This window comes from Carcharodon carcharias, chromosome 4, assembly GCF_017639515.1.
Source record: "Carcharodon carcharias isolate sCarCar2 chromosome 4, sCarCar2.pri, whole genome shotgun sequence".
Classification (NCBI taxonomy): Eukaryota; Metazoa; Chordata; class Chondrichthyes; order Lamniformes; family Lamnidae; genus Carcharodon; species Carcharodon carcharias.
The window spans coordinates 20,068,766-20,090,866 of NC_054470.1; the positions used below are offsets into that span (position 1 = coordinate 20,068,766).

At 44.4% G+C, this 22,101-nt stretch overlaps 1 protein-coding gene across 1 annotated transcript in view; it reads right to left on the bottom strand.

The window, feature by feature from the left end:
- Positions 1 to 20,348: 20,348 nt before the first annotated feature.
- si:dkey-96l17.6 (kinesin-like protein KIN-14I) overlaps positions 20,349 to 22,101 on the bottom strand; it is a 38,896-nt gene continuing 37,143 nt past the window's right edge. The window contains exons 7-8 of the mRNA XM_041185267.1: positions 20,725 to 20,803; positions 20,349 to 20,450 (exon numbers count right to left, since the gene is read on the bottom strand). Of these exons, the coding sequence (XP_041041201.1) occupies positions 20,349 to 20,450; positions 20,725 to 20,803 (181 nt within the window). The remainder of the gene's footprint in view (positions 20,451 to 20,724; positions 20,804 to 22,101) is intronic.

The window sequence follows — 22,101 nt, forward strand, 5'->3', positions numbered from 1 at the left end:
GGGCATGCACCATAAGACATGGCACTGCTGCCCTGAACCTCAAGCCTGGGAAAGATAAATGAGAATAAACAGAGATTACTTGAGCTTTGCTGCTACTATGATTTTTGTGTAACTAACATCTTCTTTCAGAACAAACCATGCCACAAGAAACTTCCAAGATCAAGCTATTGACACCAGTTGGATCTGATCATCTACAAACATCACTCTGAACAGAACACACAGCTACCACAGCACCGATTATGATACAGATTACTCCCTGATGTGCACCAGTGTTAGAATGCAACCCTTGAAGCTTTTCATTCAAAGCAGAAATGCTGTCTTCATATCAATGTCAGCCATACTGGCTTCCCAGATAAAAACCAATAGTTTCTTGACTCGGTTAACCAAGCACTCTCTGGCATTTCCACACAGAGTGCAGAAACAAGATAGAACATACTTTGAGGCATTATTTACAATACCGCACTCTCAACACATGGGAAGCAAGAGTGGAAAAGTGCTGACTGATTCAAGACTAACATCACTGATGGAACCTGTCATTGAAGCCTAGTGGTCTGCTGTCATTAATTACAGTGGAGATCTGAGCAGGAATACTCTGAATGCACTAAAAGCTGCACAAAGTAAAGTCCAACAGACTGCTAGGTGGCACACCAGTGACTACAGGTTACAACTCTACCAGAATATCCTGATGTCCACTGGAAATACTAGGGACATGTGTGAAAGGATCAAAAAAGCAACAGGCCCATCAGCAAAGAAAACAGCTCCATTGAAAACAGGCAAGGGAGGTCATCAGCAACTGTAATAAACAGTTGAAGAGATGGATGGGTAGGACATTACCTTGGGTTGTACTCTAGGGAGAACACTGTAACTGAGGAAGCTCTTGACACCATAGAAAGCCCGCCTGTCATGGTAGAGCTGGATATCAAACCCACAGTGGAGGGGCCTAGCAATGCTATTGCCTCACTTGCCAAGGGCAAAGCTCCGAGTGCTGACGCTATACTACTTGAACTCATCAGGCATGAGAAACTGGCACTCCTGCAGCATCTGCATGAACTTCTCTGACTCTGCTGGAGGGAGAGGTCAATGTCCCGGATATGCATAATGCAAAGATTATGGCCCTGTACAAGAACAAGAGCGACCACAGCAATTGCCACAACTATTGAGGCCTGGTAAAAGTATTTGCCCACTTCTGCCCTTGTCAGACTGCAGATCCTGGCTGTATGCATCTATCGCGAGTCACAGTGTGGGTTCAAAATTGGAAGATCTACATTTGACATGGTTTTCCCAGTCCAGCAGCTGCAAGAAAAATGCAAGAACAAAGGAGACCGCTATATATTGCCTTCATTAATCTGAGCAAAGGCATTCGACCATGTGAGCAGAGGTGGCCTATTTAATCTGCTGGAGAAAATTGCCTGCCCGCCTGCTGAAGCTGCTCAATGTGATCTCCCATTGCCATGACAACATGATGGGTTAAGGTCAGCTATGACGGGGAAGTCTTTGAGATCCTCAGGGGTGTCAAACAGGGCTGTGCTCTGGCACTGACATTCTTTGACATACTCTTCTCTTTGCTGCAGTCACATCCCTTCAAGTCATCCACAGAGGGTGTCTGCCTCCATACCAGAAATGACAGAAAGCTGTTTAGCCTTGTTTGCCTGAGATCCAAGACAAAGCTGGGCCAAGTCTTCATCAGAGGGTTGATCCACACGGATGATGCTGTGTTAGCATTTCACATTGAGGGATGTCTTCAGCAGCAAATGGACAGACTCTTTCACACCTGTAAAGAATTTGGTTTGACCATCAGTATCAGGAAGGCAAATATCATGGTCCAGGATGTTGCTATACTACCATCTATCAATGTGATGCTGGAGGTTGTTGATTGCTTCACATATATAGACTCCACAATCACCAGCAAGCTGGCACTTGATGCTGAAATCAACACATGCATTGCAAAAGCTGGAGCTGTTACATTCAAGCTGGGTAAGAGAGTGTGGAACAACAGCAACCTGAATGAGAATACCAAACTGTGAGTCTACCAAGCCTGCATCGTCAGCACACTCCTCTACAGTGGTGAGACCTGGACATCATTTGCTAGGCAGGAGAAAATGTTGAACAGTTTCCACCTTCACAGCCCCAACTTACGCTCGGTATCTCTTGTCAAGACAAGGTCACCGACTGAGAGGTCCTGGAGCATGCTAATTCCATCAACATACACTCTAACCCTAACCCTAAGCCAACGACATCTGTGCTGCCTTGGCCACATTCATCAGATGGATGACAGCATATACCCAAAGAGTTTCTGCATAATGTATTTGTCACTGGGTTACGGCCTCCTGGATGTCCATACATCAGCTACAAGGACACCTATAAGCAAGATATAAAGCTGGCAGACATTGTCACTGACAATTGGGAGACAGTCGCTGCTGTCTGTGACTCTGGAGGCTAACTGTGTGGAAAGGCATTGGAAGAGGTAATCATGACAGAAACAAAAATCTCAGCCGGCTGAGAAAAGGGTCCAGTGAAAATAGAGGCCAGTGAATTGTGCACCTTTTCAACCCACTGTCTTCCTCCGCAGCAAATGCGGAAAGAGGTGCTTTCCTGAGCCACAACAGGCAATATTTAACACAGGGCTGACCATCACTGCACAAACTATCACCTTACCAGATGGAGGGTTGCCACTGACTTTGTTGTACGAGTCTGGCAGGGGAAGAAAACTTGCTAAGGGTTTTGAATAAAGGCGTTGCAGCCTTGGAATTCCTGGGGCTGGAGAAGATGCAGGGAGCAGTACTCCAGACAAGTTCTGAACAAAGCTGCACAGAATTGAAGCAAAACTCGCCTTTGTGTTTCAACCCCATTTAGTTCAAGACCAGCATTCTTTTGTACATTTTGTACAACCTTTTGTACTTTTAGATGATTTATGTACCTGGACTCTCAAATTTTATTGCTCCTCTGTTGTAGCTGGTCTCTCAAAATTAAAAAGAAATGTCATTTGTCTTTAGATCCAAAATACGACACACTACCCCACACTGAACTCCATTTACCAGCTTTTCCTACTCACGTAGACTGTCTACAATCCCTTTACAACTTGTTGATCCCATCTACTCAATTTACTGTATCTCCCAATAGATTTTTTTTCCTTTCCGAGAGCAGAATCGCAGAGGCCATTCATTACTAACCATCCTGGTGATTGAAAAAATATATTATGGAATTGATTATTAAACAGCCACCAGATGGCACTGTATGCTCTGTACATTAATTTAAGAACTAAAATTTACAACACAGAAGTTGCTTACACATAGAATAGATATGCAATAGATATGCAAGATACGCAACCTTTCCATTTTATATTTATGAACAATGTTATGAAAGTATTAACACTTAGGGATTGACTGAAATCAAGATGCCTTGTCCATATCTCAGCTCAGTCCAAGTAGCAGATGTCATTTGAAGAAAGAGAGTCTTGGATTTATATGGCGCCTTTCATTATCTCAAGACATCTCAAAGTGCTTTGGATCAATGAAAGACTTTTGAAATGTAATCAGTGCTTTAATGTTGGAAATACAGCAGTCTGTTTGCAAACAGTAATGAAATAATGACAGATCAACTATTACTTCTAGTGATGTTGGTTGAGGGATAAATATTGGCTTGTCCTTGGGGAGGACTCCCTGCTTTTCTTCCAATAGTGCACTTGAATCTTTTACATCCACTTTAGAGTATGGCTGATTTTATGCTGGGGGCCGGCTCCCCAGCCCTCATGTAAAAGCAGGGGTGAGCCAATCCTGCTCCCATTTAATGGCTCTCAGGTCACTAATTAGCTTGAGACAGGACTTATGCCCTCCTCTGAGAGCTGGCAGTCAAACAAATGGGCAGTAGCTCTCAAGTCCCAGCAGCACCTCTGGGAGTGGTGGTCACTGCTGCGACCACAGGGTGTATATGAGGGAAGTGAGCTGCAATGATGCCCAGCCTTCAAAGTAAGTCCGGGGTCTCACCAGGGCCTAGCTGGCAGGCCAGGGTAATTGGGCATGGGAGGGCCAGGGTGGACATGATGCAGGGAGAGGGGAAACATAGGACAGTGAATACCTTGGGGGGTCTCCGATAGGCATATGGGGCTTGAAGAAGATACCCCTCCCTCCACATTCCGCCCATGCCTGGCCACTAGGCAAGGTCTGTCCTGCTGTGAGTTAAGTATCAGTGGTGGTGGGGCAAGGCCCATAATTGGTCTTTTAAAATCTCAAAAGCTGCTTATGAGTTTGTGTGAAGTGCTGGTTTGACCTGATCTGGAATACTGTGTACAACACTGGCCACTGTATTATGGGAAAGACATGCAAGTATGAAGAGGGTCATGCAAAACATACTTTAAAGCAGATATAAGGCACCTGAGTACTGAGGAGAGGCAGGAGAAGCTGGGAATGTTTACACTGGAGCAGGAAAGATTCAGCAACAATCTTCTAGAAACATCCAAGATCTAAAAGGCCATAGACAAAATAAATATCAATAGATGCAAAATTCTTCTCAGGCCCTTGGTGCATTTGAAATGAATAGGCATGGATTCCACCCTGTGTCTTTGGCCTAGCCAATTCCTGATGTTTGGCAGCTCTGGGCATATCTTTGGCCAGACCCCCTCACGCAGCACTCCCCCTTCCCCTCACAATAAGTGTGTCTGCAATGTGTGTCTTCCAGCATGATTCACTGGATGGTAATTATTGGGAGTGGGAACTCTGGACACCTCTCTGGCCTAGGGGCATCTTCTGCCACCAGTCCACTGAACCTTTAAAAATGGAACTCATGTGCACTGAGGTCCCAGATCTTGCTGGAAGTAGGGTTATTGATCTTTAAGGTAATTAATCTAGGTAGTTGATCAAGGAGGGGACTGATTCTCTAATACTGCCAGAATAAATGCTCCTATGGTGCTAGAGATCTTTAATGATGTTTTCCTTCAGCCTTGGTGACCCTCACCCTTTGGGACATTAACCCCAGCCCCACTGGATCCCTTCAAGATAATCTCACTTCTACTGTTATGAACCCTCACTCAGTTGCACCATTAATTATCCTTTTGTAGCAATAGGATCTGTATCTTGGCTTTTCCTCCCTTTCACATTGATCACTTTTAGTCTCTGACAGGATTTATCATCGCCTTCTTCCTCTTTCCCATCCATAAGGCCCAAACGGTCATCTTCCATGTGTATGTTGATGCCATCCACCCCATCGAGCCTTCACACAGCTTATTCCGTGATTACATGTGAAAGAAGTGAAAACTGTATTGTTGAATCGCAGAACAAGATGAATGTTTTCAATTTCAACTGTTCAGTTCTCGTACATCTTATGTTCTCCAATGTGATTCTAGGTCATTTTGCTTTTTATATTTTTTTCTTTCTTTTTGACTGAATGGATTTTGGTAGTTACTATATAATTTGACTGGTTTTATTTAGATTTCCTCTCAATTCCCCTTGCAATCCTGGCCATGCTGCAACCTATATCCATTTGAGGAAAGAAAGAGAGATGAGACAGGCAGCGAGACAAGCAAGAAACTGCTACCCAGACAGAAAAAAAACAAATAAAATAGACAAGAGGAGGAAAAGTAGCAAGAAGGGAGAGACAGAATAAAGCATCATCACGGGGACAAAATACACAGATGATAAAAAAATAGTTGGGGCAGAAAGTGGTTCTTGTTTTGTCCATTGCCCACAGACTCAAAAAAGGCAACTTTTTTGGACTCTGTCCTGTGCCCCAAGGTTGCTGCACTGGCCTCGTATAACATTCAGGTGTTTCAAGCAGCCATTTTAAACAGGTGATAATTGAATATGTTAATGAGGGAGCTCACATCAATTTAAGATCATTTCCGTGAAATTATTCAGTGCTGTGTGGAACAGGTTGCTTCATTCAGTCTTCTGTTTTTATTCATTCATGGGGTGTGGGCATCGCTGGCTAGGCCAGCATTTATTGCCCGTCCCTAATTGCCCTTGAGGAGGTGATGAGCTGCCTTCTTGAGCTGCTGTAGTCCATATGGCATAGGTACACCCACGGTGCTGTTAGGGAGAAAGTTCCAGGATTTTGACCCAGACAGTGAAGGAACGGCGCTACACTTCCAAGTCAGGGTGGTGAGTGTTTTGGAGGGGAACCTCCAGTTCCCATGTATCTGCTGCCCTTGTCCTTCTGGATGGTAATAGTTGTGGGTTTGGAAGGAGCTGTCTAGGGAGCCTTGGTGAGCTCCTTATATGCTCTTTAAGTAAGTCATGTTTTGAAACGTGCCTTTATATGAATTGGTATGCATGGGCAAAAGTGCAGGAGTCAGGGATAACCCCTCAGCCTCTCCTCACCCCCTGACAGTGTTGACAGCATGACAGCTGGTCTGACCTCATCATTGTTGATCCAGCGAGCTGCCTCTGGATGCTAACTGACATTTGCTGACTTGCCAACAATCTGCTCATGAGACCCAATTTCAGGTGGATCTTGGGCCTTCAGTTTCTGGTGCATACTTCAAGCACTCAACCCATTTTAAGCCAGAAAATGACCCTAAATTTCTATCTCAGTATATCTTCAGATGTATTATGAGCATTTGCCATGGAGATTCGTTAATAATATATTAAAATTTTAGCAAACACATGGACTTCTTGTTTATATTTCCTGTCATGATTCTGTGACACAGTTTTATCATGTTTTTATCACATCATTGCCTTACATCACTTTTAAAAGCTATCATTAATGCATTAATTGCCCACTTAAGGGCCTCAATGCAACGGGGTCCCCACCCACCACTCTTCCACCCACCACTCTTCCACCCACCACTCTCCCACCTAATCAAATGCCCCCCCCCCACCCATCACCACCACCACCAAACTTGCTGGGAGGAGGGCAGTAAATTCTGCCCATTGAGTGCAAAAGCAAGAAAACATTCTACCCTTTGTAGATCACTACTTCAGCCCCAGCTGAAGTATTTGGCTAATTCTGCACACCACACATCAGGAAGGATGTCAGGGCCTTAGAAAACATGCAGAGATTTACTAGACTGTCAGGGATATCAAACTTCAGCCGTGTGCGGAGAGATGAGAGAATCTGGGGGGTATTCTCCTTAGAGAAGAGATGGGGTTCAAAATCATGAAGGGCTTTGACAGAGGAAGTAAGAAGAAATATTTTTCAGTGGTTCATTGATCAGTGACCAGAGGACACAGATTTAAACCAATTGGTAAATGAACCAGAGGCAAGTTTTGTACACGGTGAGTTGCACAGCCCCAAAAGCTTTGAACAGGGAATTGGATGAATATTTGGAAGGGGGTGAAATTTGCAGGGCTATAGGGAAAGGACAGGGGAATGAATCTAATTAGATAGCTCTTTCAAAGATCTGGCAGAGACACAATGGGCCGAATTCCTTTCTGTGCTGCATCATTTTATGTTTCTCTAAGTTCCCAAAACCCTGAGAAGAAACAGGAACAAGGCGATTTCCTTTAGTGTTCTGTTAAGACTGGCATAGACCACTGAATTTTCTCACAACTTTTATTTTACCTCATCCAAAATTAACCATCATGACAGATGAAAAGTGCCATTTAACCCAATGTATCCTATAGGGGTATAAAACATATTTTCACTAGTTTTCCCTAGTGTTTCCAGTTACTGAAAGCGTGTGTTCTGTACCTTGCACTTCCCAAAGATACATTCCTTCTAAGTGGTGACCTGGTTGGAGGAGGAAAGAAGATAAATGGGTATAAGTGTAAATCACATACAGTAGATCGAGTGCTCTCTTACGCTAAGTTAGTGGGTGATGATGCAAACACAGGGATCATGTATATTGTTGCCTGAACTTGTATGTTTTTTGACACACCTGGATTCATGCGAACAGGTTGGCCGGGTGTTATGTGTGTGCAGCATATGAAGACACATCATCATCATGTGCTAGCTCTTGATATTTCTCTGCTGCCAGACTCTCATTCAGCTTTTCCAGAATCAGTACTGAGATTGAAATTATTAGGAATCTGACAATCACATGATAAAGTTATAAGATTTATTTGGGTGTGGAGGCCAGGTTCTTGATTCATCGGCCTTAATTCTGAAAATAAAATTGAATGTTCCAGTATAAATCATAAAATCACTTTTAACCGATACACAAACATAGTAAAGCCAAATGGCTGACAGTGAGCGTGCTCTGCAGCAAATCAGTGTTGGCATCTTTTAGAGGCAGGAGGAGCAGCTTTGACTTGCAGGAAATTCTGGGTGTGGGAAGGCAGTGGGCTGCCCACCCACCGTTTTACTTTACCTGCCCTTCCACCTTCAAATACGCCGGGATTGGTGTTTGTGGGGGATAAAATTCACCCCATAGTGTATGTGGGGCGGTGGGAGAGGGGGAGTGAAGTTAATGCACCCTTATATCAAATCCGCATGTACCAGGGAGAAAACTTATTCAATTGTTTGAATAAACCCCACCAGTTATTCAATAGTTTGAAGCACAAATGCAGCAGTTGCTGGTATTAGCTCAGTTTCCATGCGCTAAGTTGTGTTTGAGTTACAAGAATATAAATAGACACCGTGACCACATATTATTGATAAATTCAAGTGAAAAGACAGTGGGCTTGAACTACCATGGAGTGGCAGCCAGAGTCGGATTGCCACTCCGCTCCTGGTTTCTTATCTGAAAATCCTTTTGATCCTTTCTTGCCCGACCTTCTGACTCAGGCCAAGCAAGAACTATGTAGTGCAGAGTGCTTCTAAGGCCTTCTGTCAAGAGCTGCAGAGGACGCAAGGAGGCCACGTCCCATTTTTGCGGCACTAACTGACATAAATCAGATGATTTTACAGGTCTAGCCACTTTCAAGTCGGGGGGAAAGTAGATTTGCAAGGTAAGTGGTTAGAATTTCGGGGTCGGGGAGGGGGTGTCGGGTGGTCCAGGAGGGGTCAGGTGATCCAAGGGGGTTGTGCAGTCGGGGGAAAGGGGTGTTGGGCAGTCTGGGGTGGGGTGGGGGGGGGCGTGGTGGTGTGCAGTCAGGACTGGGGTTGGGCAGTCGGGGAAGGTGCAGCGAGGGGGGGGTGCAGGGCTAGTGGGGGAGTGGGAGGAAGTTGAAGTGCCCTGTGGGGATCGGGGTGTGTGGATGAGGCTCCAAATGGGGTGTGGGAGAGTCCTGTGGGAAACTGGGGGGAGTGGGGTAGTCAGGGGACCCATGGGGTTTGGCGGGTGGGGCCTTGTGGGTTGGGTTCAGTGGGAGGGTGGGGGAGGTCAGTACAATAGTTAATCAGAAGTTAGAAGTGGTTTTAATTCTTCTAATTTTTTCTGGGTAGCTATTGCTTTAAGCCAGTTGGAACCATCCAAAGTTTGTGACTTAAATTGCATTTTCGGATGGTTGACATGCAGGCCAATTGTGCGTCAGAAATTTGAACTTCCAGGGCTATTGCCATGCAAGCCTTACCTGGGAACTTTGGGGTTGGGGGGGGTTCCCTAGTGCATCTTTGAGGCACTCCCAGTACACTGCCCTGGAGCTCGGAAGTTATGGGCCAAATGTATCATTTTGTAAAATATATTCAGTCTCGAAACAAGACTTCAAGCCTTAATATCTTTGCAGTATGAGATTGAAAATCAAAGAGTCATGGAGGCATAGAGGTCTACAGCATTGAAAAAGGCCCTTCAGCCCATTGAGTCTGTGCTGGTCAAACAAGTACCTAACTATTCTAATCCCATTTTCCAGCACTAGGCCATGGCATCGCAAGTGCACATCCAAATACTTCTCAAATGTTATGAGGGTTTCTGCCTCTGCCACCCTTTCAGGCAGCGAGTTCCAGATTCCCACCATCTTTTGGGTGAAAAATTCTTCCTCACATCCCCTTTAAACCTCCTGCCCCTTACCTTAAATCTATGCCCCCTGGTTATTGAACCCTCCACCAAGGGGAAAAGTTCCTTTCTGTCTACTCGATCTATGACCCTCATAATTTTATACACCTCAATCATGTCCCCCCTCAATCTCCTCTGCTCCAAGGAAAATAACCCCAGTCTATCCAATCTTTTCTCATAACTAAAACTCTCCAGCCCAGGCAATATCCTGGTAAATCTCCTCTGCACACTTTCTAGTGCAATCACATCCTTCCTATAATGCGGATTCCAGAACTGCACGCAATACTCTAGCTGTGGCCTAACCAGCATTTTATACAGTTCCAGCATAACCTCCCTGCTCTTATATTCTATGCGTCATCTAATAAAGGCAAGTATCACATATGCCTTCTTAACCACCATGATGCTGACTGCAGAACATTCTTTCCAGACTGCTTCACTGTGATGCTGATTGCAGGATACTCTTCCCAGACTGCTTCACTGCGATGCTGACTGCAGGACACTCTTCCCCCATAAAATATACAAAGTTGTGACCCTATAAGGAATGTACTAGATTTACCAGTTGATTGTTGGTTAGCTTCTAGATTACAATCTTCTATTTACTGTATTTGCATGACCTCTGGGCAAAAATTGACTCAAGTTTAGGTCCACCCCTTAGTTCTCCAAAATCCAGTTCTGAAGTGAAGTTCATATTGGATAATGATATTATTTGCTCCTTTAGAGTGTGACTGATATAGAAGTCACAGTAATATAAACAATATACAACAAATACGTGGGTTCTTTATTATTGAACTGGAACATAAATATACATCGTGACTACAGGAATATGTTTACCCTGTTTCGAGGAGGGTGGGGGGAGCTAATTTTAACATGGGCGAGCACGTGAGATTGTTTGAGGATGAGGAGTTAAACTGGACAAAAATCCAACCATGTTGGGAAGTCACCTCCAATCTGTTGACCTTTTACATTTCATGCACTTTAGGCTGCATGTCTGCAACGCCCTTGAGAGTGGACTTGTCGATTGGGATATGTTAATCACTCAATTACACTGGTATCAACATGGGTTTTGCAGTTTAACTTTGGATCCATGGGTTTCCTGGGCTTTTTGGAACTTGCCGATGAAAGCAAGGTGGGAGCACAGCAGCAAATAAAAGGGCTGAAAGCCTTGACAAGGAGATGTATCGATAAACGTTCAGGGCCGCTTTCTTACCTGTTTGTGTGAAAGGGTTTGTTCCCGGTGCTTGTGTTGAGGTTTGATTTACACACTTTAAAGGTTACTTCACACACTATGGAGGTGTAATCTACACTTTGGGGGTTTGCAGGCCTGATTTGCTCTTTCGAGCTCTGACCAATGAAATCAGAATGAGTGCTGCTTATACTGTGTTACTGTGGCTCCTCAGATGAGGAGCAAGAAGATCAGCAGTAGCTGCCGTGGGGCGGCAAAAGCAGAGCTATCAACAACAATAGCATCAGGAGCAGATTCAGAGGCAGGGGATCAGCAAAGATGTGCAAGCCGCAGGAAGCCATACCCGGCACACAGAGTCTTCAGCCAAAGGATAAACTCCCAAATATTGGTAATTCAGGTAATGGCAGGAATTTGTCATCTACAGGAACATGATCTGTTCTCAAGTGGATCAGCTGGCCACACTTTACTAGTGACTGTTGGTGTGATAGCCACCCTCAGTCCTTTTTTCCTCTGGATCCTTCCAGGGTTCTGCCAGAGACATTTACCGGATCTTGCAGCTGGCAACAGGCAAATACATAAGAAAAATGCTTGATGGCTTCTTTGCTAGGACTGGCAATTACATTGTTTTTAAAAATTTGTTCATGGGATATGACATCACTGGTAAGGCAGTTATTGCTCATTCTTAATTGTAAGAAGATGGTGGGGAACTGCCTTCTTGAACCACTGCAGTCCTTATTATGAAGGTACACCCATTGTGCTGTTTGGGAGGGGGTTCCCAGATTCTGCTGATGAAGGAAGAGTGATGTAGTTCCAACTTAGGATAGTGCATTGCTTCGAAAGGAACTTGGTTCCCATGCATCTCCTCCCCTTGTCCTTTGAGACTGTAGAGGTTGAGGGTTTGGAAGATGCTTCTGAAGCTGCCATGGTGTGTTGCTGCAGTGCACCTTGTAGATGATACATTGTGCTGTTACTATGCATCAGTGGTGAAGGGAATGAATGTTTAAGGTGGGTGAATGGGGTGCCAGTCAAGTAGACTGGTTTGTCTTGCATGGTGTCAAGCTTCTTGAGTGTTGTTGGACTTGCACTCAACCAAAGAAGTGGAGACTATTCAATCAGACTCCTGACTTGTGACTTGAGCATGGTGGACAGACTTTGGGGAGACAGGATTTGAGTTAATCACTGCAGAATTCTGAGCCTCTGACCTGCAGTTGTAGCCACAATGTTGACATGACTGGTCCAGTTAAGATTCTGGTCAGCGGCAACCCCCAGGATGTTGATCATGGTGAATTCAGCAATAGTAATGCCATTGAATTAAGGGGGGACAGCTAGATTTTCTCTTGCTGGTGTTGGTATTTTCCTGGCACTTGTGTAGTATGAATGCTACTTGCCACTTATCAACCCAAGCCTAAAAATTGTCCAGGTCTTGCTGTATATGGACAGGGTCTACTTCAGTATCTGATGAGCCATGAATGGTGCTGAAACATTGTGCAATCATCAGTGAACATCCCCATTTCTAACCTTATGATTGAGGGAAGGTAATTGATAAAGCAGCTGAAGATGGTTGGGCCTAGGATACTACCCTGAGAAACTCCTGCAGTGATGTCTTGGGGTTGAGATGATTGGCCTCCGGCAACCACAACCATTTTCCTTTGCACTAGTTACGACTCAAAACAGTGGGAATGTTTACACCTGATTGCCATTGATTTCAATTTTGCTAGGGTTTCTTAATGCCACATTTGTTCAAATGCAGCCTTTATGTCAAGTGTAGTCACTCTCACCTCACCTCTGGAACCCAGTTGTTTTGTCCATGTTTCGACCAAGGCTGTAATGAGGTCTGGAGCCAAGTGGCCCTGGCAGAACCCAAACTGAGCATCGGTGAGTGGGTTATGTCACTTCATAGTACTGTCAATGACACATCCCATCACTTTGCTGCTGTTGAGAGTAGATTGATGGGGTGATCATTGGCCAGACAGGTGTTGCCCTGCTTTTTGTTGATGAAGTATAGATGCTGTGTCAATGCCAGTATTGTAATTGTACTGGAACAACTTGGCCAGGACACAGCTAGAACTGGAGCACAAGTCTTCAGTACTTCAGCCGGATGTTAGCAAGGCTAGAGGATTGCTTAGGTAACAGGAAGCAGAGAGTAGGGATAAATGGGCCTTTTTCAGGTTGGCAAGATGTGACGATTGGAGTACCACAGGTATCAGTGCTGGGGCCTCAACTATTTTATAATTTATATAAATGACTTGGATGAAGGGACCTAATGTATGGTAGCTAAATTAGATGATAACACAAAGATAGGTAGGAAAGTAAGTTGTGAAGTGAAAATAATGAGTCTGCAAAGGAACATAGATAGGTTAAGTGCATGGGCAAAAAATTTGACAGATGGAGTATAGTGTGGCAACTTGTCCACTTTGGCAGGAAGAAGAGAAAAGCAACATATTATTTAAATGGACAGAGAATGCAGAACTCTGAGGTACAGAGGGATCTGGGTGTACTGGTACTTAAATCAGGAAAAGTTAGTATATAGGTACAGCAAGTGATTACGAAAGCAAATGAAATATTGCCCATTATTGCAAGGGAAATGGAATATAAAAGTAGGGATATTTTACTACAGAGCGTTGGTAAGACCATATCTAGATTACTGTGTACATTTTTGATCTCTTTATTTAAGAAAGGATGTAAATGCCTTAGAAGCAGTTCAGAGAAAGTCCACTCGACTGATACCTGGGATGGGGGAGTGATCTTACGAGAAAACGTTGGACAGGCTGAGTCTGTCTCCATTGGAGTTTAGAAGATTAAGAGATGATCTTATTGAGAGATATATGATCCTGAGGGGACTTGACAGGGTAGATGCTGAGAGGAGTTTTCCCCTTGTGGAAGAGACTAGACACAGTTTAAAAATATGGGAGCTCCTATTTAGGATGGAGATGAGAAGACTTTTTTTTCTCTTAGAGGGTTGTGAACGTTTGGAACTCTTTTCTCCAGAGAGCAGGGTCAATGAACATTTTTAAGGAAGAGGAACTATCCTAACTGGCAGGGGAGTCAAAAGTTAGTGGGGGTAGGTGGAATGTTGAATTGAGGTCACAATTAGATCAGCCATTATTGAATAGTGGAGCAGACTCAAGGGACTAAATGGCCTACCATTGCTCCTAATTTGTAGATTCATATGTTGCCTGAACCCATTGCCTTTTCTGTATCCCATCCATTTTCTGAAATCACAAGCAGCGAATCAAATTGGCTGAAGACTGGCATTCGTGTTGGTGGGGATATTTGAAGGAGATGGATCATACACTTGGCACTCCTGGTTTAAGGTGGTTGCAAATGCTTCACCCTTATCTTTTGCTTGGTTCCCCCATTATTGAGGGTGGGGATATTTATGGGGCCTCCTCCTCCTTGTTTAATTGTCTACCACTATTCACGACTGCATGTGGCAGGATTCCAGAGCTTAGATCTGATCTGTTGTTTGTGGGATTGCTTAGCTCTATCGCATGCTGTTTCTGCTTTTTAGCATGCTCCTACTTCTGTGTTGCAGCTTCACCAGGTTAGCACCTTATTTTTATTTTGACTTGGTCCTGAGTCATGGGCATGCTCTCCTACATTTCTCATTGAACCAGGGTTTGTCCCCTGGCTTGATGATAATGGTAGAGTAAGGGGTATGCTGAGCCATGAGGTTGCAGATAGTGGTTGAATACAATTCTGTTGATGGCTGCTGATGGCACAGCTCCTCATAGATGGCCAGTTTTGAGCTGTTAGATCTGTCCTGAATCTATTCCATTTAGCTCAGCAATAGTGCCAAATAATTAGGTACATTCCACCTTTGCTGCTTAAGATCTATCTGCAACATCAAGGGCAGCAGGAAAACATCCCTAATACTGAAGTTCTTGCAAGGTGCTGCTGGTATCAAGAGCATGCTCATCAAAGCTCAGCTTCGCTGGGTTGACCATATGGTTGGCATGGAGGATTCCCATATACCAAAGGCAGTATTCTACAGTCACCTCAGCACAGTAACACACACCACAGGATGTCCCAGACTCAGATACAAATACATCCTTAAAGCCAGTCTCAGAGCCTGCACTTTGGACCCCGTACATGGGAAAAAGGAAAGTAGCCAAATAGAGAAATTTCTTTCATCAAGCAATCTCAATGTTTGAGGAGAACAGAGTCAGGTCCTCATAGGACAAATGAGCCAATGTCTTCACCCACCCCTCTAACAGCGACTTCTTATGTAATGTTTGCAATCCAATCTGCAAATCAAGATTTGACTTAACATCACATACGAAACAACATCAGCCTAGATGGTAAACAATTGGTCTCCTTGCTGAACTCTCATCCATTGGATCGATGGGAGAACCCTTCAGTGCTATACAACACAATGGAGATGTGAGGACAGGACTTAGTCTCCACAAGTAGTCTCCTACCAATACTGTCATGGACAGTTGCATCTGCATCAGGTAGATTGGTGAGGGTGAGGTCAAGAGGGCTTTTTATTTTTGTGGTTCTCTCACCACCTGCCAGAAGCCAAGCCTAATATGTCGTCCAAGACTCATCCAGCTCCATCAGCAGTGAGACTGCTTGGCCACTATTGGTAATGGACATTGAATTCCCCCACTCAGAGTACATTCTGTGCCCTGGCCACTCTCAAGGGCTCTGTTTTGCAGAGCTGCAGTAGAAAACATTGACATTTATATCAGTGAAGTGACTTGATACCTGCTTTATTAGAATTAAAAACTCATGCTTGTTATGATTTACCACATTGCATTCCCTGAAATTGCTCATTGCCAGGGCTTAAAGGATGTAGCAGAAGGTGCATTTCATCTGATTTTTAATAGGATGAAAATCTAGTCCTATTATGTTCATCAAGGTAATCAAAACTGGTTTCTTGTCCTTTCAATAGGTTTGCTTCGATTCACTGGCTTGTTTCATGTCAAAACTGGAGCATCATTCAGTATGCTTCTTCTACAGATTCCCCAGATTTCAATTTTGCAATAATCTAGAAAAGAAAGTGAGCAGTGTATTCATTTTTAAATAAGCAGCTTTAAAATGTACTGTGACTGTGGCAGATTGGGAAACAAATCCCGAGTCTAACTAATTAAACTAATTCTAACTCTCATCTGAAAAATCTGCTAAACAATTTCCACACTTTCTATTTTGGTGAATGTTGCAGAAGGGTTGCATTGTTACTGCACATTGATTCTTTGCTTGTCATTTACATGACTAACACCCCTTTCCCGCATCCATTTCTTTACTGTGGGGGTGGGGTCCATGTGGTGGGGTCCGTGGGTTGGGTTGGGATAAACATTAAACTGGAACCTGAGAGCAAATAGCTTACTGGGCACTCATATCCAAGAAGCTTCTGTGTTTACTTATTCTAGCTTATAACATGTTACATGCAAAAACATTTACATTTTGTACATTTATATTTCAATTGGGTGAATGACATCTCTACAAACTCTTGTACCATCCAGGCTCTCTGATTAATGCAACTAAAACAACCTTCTCTCCTCATATTGTTTTCTCTCAGATTTGAAACCCATTTAGTAGTCTGAATGAGCATTGATATTCCCCATCATACTGCAGGATATGGACTACATTTGCCTTTTCCTGTTCCTACAGGCCAGTAGTAAGATTTCATTTTTTTACACAGCTCCCCTATCTCCTCCCAACTATGTGGTGGTCTATGCTACACATCTGGCAATGTAATAGCTCCTCTATTGTTCCTTAATTCTAACTAGATATACTAATATACTTTGCCCTTGGCTCCTCAACTGCACCTTTGCTCTCCAGTGCTTTATATAGTTTCTTTAATTAATACTGCCACTACTTTTTTTGTCGGATTTTCATGAATACCTTGTAGATGGAAACAATAAATTCCCAATCCTCTCCTTTGAGCTAAGTCTCTGTTACTCCTGCTATATCACATAGCCAAGAGTGACCTGCACCTGTAGCTCACCAATCTCATTTAGTACTCTAAACACATTAATATACATGCACTTCAAACCCATCTTAGATTGCTTCACATTTGCCCCATCTCTGACCCCTCCTATTTCTCAACTGTTCTTTAGTGCTACTTGCTTTCCCCAGTCATCAATGCACTGTGTTTCTCCTCCCTAATATTACAACCTGGTGCTTATGCACCCTGTCAAATGAATTTAAATTCTCCCCATGGTACTAATTAATATTCCTGATAGGATATTGGTCATAGCTTGGTTGAGGTGCAACCCACCCACGTTGAAGACATTATTCCTTCCACAGAACTGATCCCAATACACCAAGAATCTGCTTGGCCTAAATAGCCAAGTGGTTATGGTACTGGGTTTATAACCCCAAGATCAAGAGTTCAAATCTCACAATGGCAAACTATGAAACAATGTAACTTCATCTGAAACAGATGGAAATGGGTTTGTACTTGAAAGAGTTACACCAAAAATCTGAAGCTGTCTTTCCTGTACAACTTCTTTGGCCACACTTTAACCTGTTTTTCCTACTAGTCCTATACTCACTAGCATGTGGTACTAGGAATAATCCAAATTGCTAACTTTGAGGGCTCGGGGCTGAATTTTATCTGAATAATATTGTGAACTTTACAGCCCTTCTGAAAGCAGGTTTGGAGGTGGGAGGAATGGCCATAAAATTTGGCACTATGTTATCAACACCATTCCCAGCACCTACCCAATAACCCCCACCGCTGTTGCAATTTTACTAGCGGCAGGGGAGGAATTAGGAGGTCTATCCACCCATCTCTGAGTCAGCTGTGGCCCTTAAATGCCCAATTAATGACCACTTAAGGGCCTCCTCCCACCACCGCTGGGATTTAACCCATAGCAGGGGAAGCCGGAGCCAAGTCCAGAACCTGCTGGGTCTACTGGTTGGATTGGTGGCCAGTCAGGGGGCATGGAGGGGAGATTGCCAACTTTATGGGCCCTCTGCACCCATTGGCGACTCCCACCCTGAGCTTGCCCATTCCCACCTGCCCTTGCCAGGGCATGCCAGCCTGACCCTGGTGAAACCTCCGAGTTACCTTAACATCTGGGTTCCATGGCTGAACGCCTTTCTTGGGATTGGTTGTAGTCCCAGCAGAGGCCACCTGTGGCATGGCTAGGACTAGAGACTGACAGCCATTTGATTGGCCAGCAGCTCTTGGAGGTGGGATTTCCTCCCTCGATGGGGTTGAAGGCCTGCCTTAAGCCAATTAACAACTTGACAGCTCTTAAGTGGCTTCTGGGCAAATTGGCCAAGGTTGGGTGGGGTGGGGTGGGGTGGGGTGGTGGTGGGGGGGGAGGGCTCACTTCTGACTTTTACGTGCCCCATAAAATCCTGACCCCACTGCTGTAAAATTCAGCGCCTGTTTTTCAACTTCCTCCCTAGCTCCTGTAACTCTGACTGCAGGACCTCAATGCTCAAGGCCACATAGGCGATAACTTCAGATTGTTCCCCTCCCAACCCCTCACTCAAAATGTTCCACAGCCTCTTATTGATGTTCTTTACCCTAGCACCAAGCAGGTAACACACCAGGTGGGAGTCATGCCAACAATTGCAAAAACGCCTAACTTTTGAATCACCTATGGCCACTGCATTTGTACACTTTGTTGTGGACTCCTGTGGAGTTATTTGATCTACAGCATTGCGGATGTGCTCTAGATTGTACTTCCCCAAAGTGACATCAGCCTTACTGGTACACAGTGCTGAAAACTGCTTGGTGAGTGTGACACCCCCGGAGGATTCCTGCACTACCTGGCTCTTCCTACCTCGCTGGATGGCCACCCACTAACTACTCTCCTGAACTCTCTGTAGCGGTGGGGTGACCACTTCCAATTCTCAGCGTCCTGTATACCCTGCAATATCTCCCGCTGCTCCTCAAGCTGAGAGGTTCAAGCGACTGGTAACACATCTTGCACATATGGTTATCCAGGTCACATGCAGCATCTTTGAGTTTCCAATTGGGAATCTCAGGCAAGAGGTCTCAGTTAATCCATAGTTTTGCTGAATAAAATCCCATTAGATCCAATTAATTATTCTTAATATTGTATATATTTACTGTTATCTCTTGGTCAAAATTAATTAGCACCTCCTTTCCCTCTGCACTGAATTTCTACTCTCACCACATTCCAAATACTCTATTTAGTAAATTCTCCTAGCTCCGTGAATCCAGTGTACAGGTCATGGTCATTATCTATTCATAGTGGGTCCTCAAAATTACAGAGGGACCACTGCTGCAGCACCTGACTAGGCAAGAGGGCATTTAAAAAGGAAGAAGAGCTTTTAAGAAGCAGCTAACTCAAGTTTCTTTGGACTTCAATTGAGACAGAGGCCTACAAATGTAGGTATTCAGGGCCAAATTGGAGAGAGCAGAGACCACTATTAGACCCTTTCCCCCACTTTTTGCATTTCAGGACCTTCCAGGTCCTAGCTCAGGGAGGGCCACCAAGCTCCACCTGACTGTCCTGGAATCAGCATTAAGAGAAGTAGACAGGGAATGTGACAGGATCCCAGGCCACATTTTCCCGCCAGCATTTTCATGCAGTGGGCAGGAAAGATGTATTAGTCACAAAGGGAGAGGAAAAGCAGGGTTGTGGCAGGGAAGCAACAGTTAACTTCAGCACCCAATTTCTCTGGTAGGTTTTGTTTAATTTGGGAGGTAAAAAAAATCAGCGTCTACAAATTCCAAAGCACCACACAAACACAAAATGAGTACCTTTAACACGATATCTTTTTAACTTACCTGAAATGGTTGTCCAGATATTTAATAGATTAAGATTTCCAGCCTAGAAGTCCAGGCTTCCCAGAATGCTGAGGAGTTTTAACTCCATGCCATGACATACATTTTTTTAAAAATGCGTTCCCCATCTTGAAGCCAGCCTGATTGACAGGCTTGGTTCTCTATTGGGCAGAGAACACTTCAGAAGAGGTCAGAGACCAGGAACAAGTAAGTGTCCTATTACTTGTGTTAGAAATTGTGAGGTGGGGTGGGAGGAGGAATTGAGTGCGGTGTGGTTTGGAGTTGCAATCATGGGGGTTTGGGGAGAAATCGGAGGGAGAGATCGTAGCTTAGTGAGTGTTCAGGTGAGATGGGATTTTAGGGAGAGACCAGAGGGGTGCCAGGGAGAGATTAGAGAGATGGGGGCATGGGGAGAGGTCAAAGGGATATCAGAGACGGATTGGAGGGACAAGTGGTGCTCCGGCAAAGAGTCAGTGATTGTGGGGATGGCGAGTGGGGGAGCGGTGATTTTGGAGAAGGGTTGGTTTAATACATGGGGTTGTGGATTGTGTCAGTGGGTAAGTTATAGAGGTGTCAGTGACTGCAGGTTAGGGAGGGGCCTTGATTTCTGGAGAGGTTAAGGTTTGCTTGAGCGTCCTGGGTTAGGGGAAGCTCTCTTTCTCCTCCTGGCTGACAAGCAGTGTTGAAGAAGCACCTACACTTTCCATGTGGTATGCGGCCAAGTTTCCGAAGGCTCGAGAAACCTAGACAGGCAGCATTAAGCCAGAAACACAGATAAAGTCTTAGGCACGCAGGCTCATTAAAATGCTTAAGTGAATGACCTGTCTCTTGGAAATGAGTTGGCCACTCACTCCCAGTCCCACCTACATTAAAAAAGAAGTGGGAGGGTTTGAGGCAGATTGGGTTCAGGTCTGAGATTTTTTACATTTTAACTTTCTACCTGACCCAACCCCCTCTGTTTCAGGGGGTTTAAAATTACTGATTGTCTTCTCAATGTTTATAAAAAAGCCTAATTACCTGTTTCAGTCGAGCTATCTCTTTGCTCTCCGAGTTCTTCTGTGCATTATTTGTTATCAACTTAACACGAGATGCATAACTGTTTTGTTAAAATAAAGATATTGTTTAAATTTGAGCATCTTTTTAACCTACATTTTCAAACATAGAATAGTTAAAACATAGAACTTTAAGGAACAATTTCCTCCCAGGAGATAATGATTGGGGAAGCAATGGTGTAGTGATATTGCTGCTGGTCTAGTAATCCAGAGATCCAAGGTAATGCTCTGAGGGCCTGTATTTGAATCCCACCATGACACTGGTTGAATTTGAATTCAATAAAAAACCTGAAATTAAAAGTCTAATGGCGATCATGAAACCATTGTCGATTGTTGCAAAAACCCATCTGGTTCACTAATTCCCTTTAGGGAAGGAAACCTGTTGTCTTGACCTAGTCTACATATGACTGCAGACCCTTAAATACCCTCTGAAATGGCCTAGAAAGCCACTCAGATGTAACAAACCGCTACAAAGACACAAAAAAGGAATGAAACCAGACGGAGCACCTGGCATCAATCTAGGCACCGGAAATGACAACGGCAATTGCAGCCGTGTTGACCCTGCAAAGTCTTCTTTACTAACATCTGGGGGCTAGTGCTGAAATTGGGAGAGCTGTCTCACAGACTAATCATGCAACAGCCTGACATAGTCATTCTCATGGAATCATACCTTACAGATAATGTCCAAGGCACCACCATCAACATCCCTGATATGTCCTGTCCCACCGGCAGGACAGACCCAGCAGAGGTGGTGGCACAGTGGTATACAGTCAGGAGGGAGTTGCCCTGGGAGTCCTTAACATTAACTTGGGACCCCATGAAGTTTCATGGCATCAGGTCAAACATGGGCAAGGAAACCTCCTGCTGATTACCTTGTACCACCCTCCCTCAGCTGATGAATCAGTGCTACTCCATGTGGCAAGGGTGCAGAATGTACTTTGGGTGGGGGACTTCAATGTCCATTACTGAGAGTGGCTCGGTAGCACCACTACTGACCGAGCTGGCCGAGTCCGAAAGGACATAGCTATTAAACTGGGTATGCAGTAGGTGGTGAGGGAAAAACATACTTGACCTCATCCTCACCAACCTGCCTGCTGCAGATGCATCTGTCCATGACAGTATTGGTAGAAGTGACCACCGCACAGTCATTGCGGAGACAAAGTCCCACCTTCACACTGAGGATACCCTTCACTGTGTTGTGTGGCACTACCACCTTGCTAAATGGGATAGATTTCGAACAAATCTAGCAACTCAAGCCGGGATATCCATGAGGCGCTATGGGCAGCAACAGAATTGTGCTCAAACACAATCTGTAACCTCATGGCCCGGCATATCCCCCACT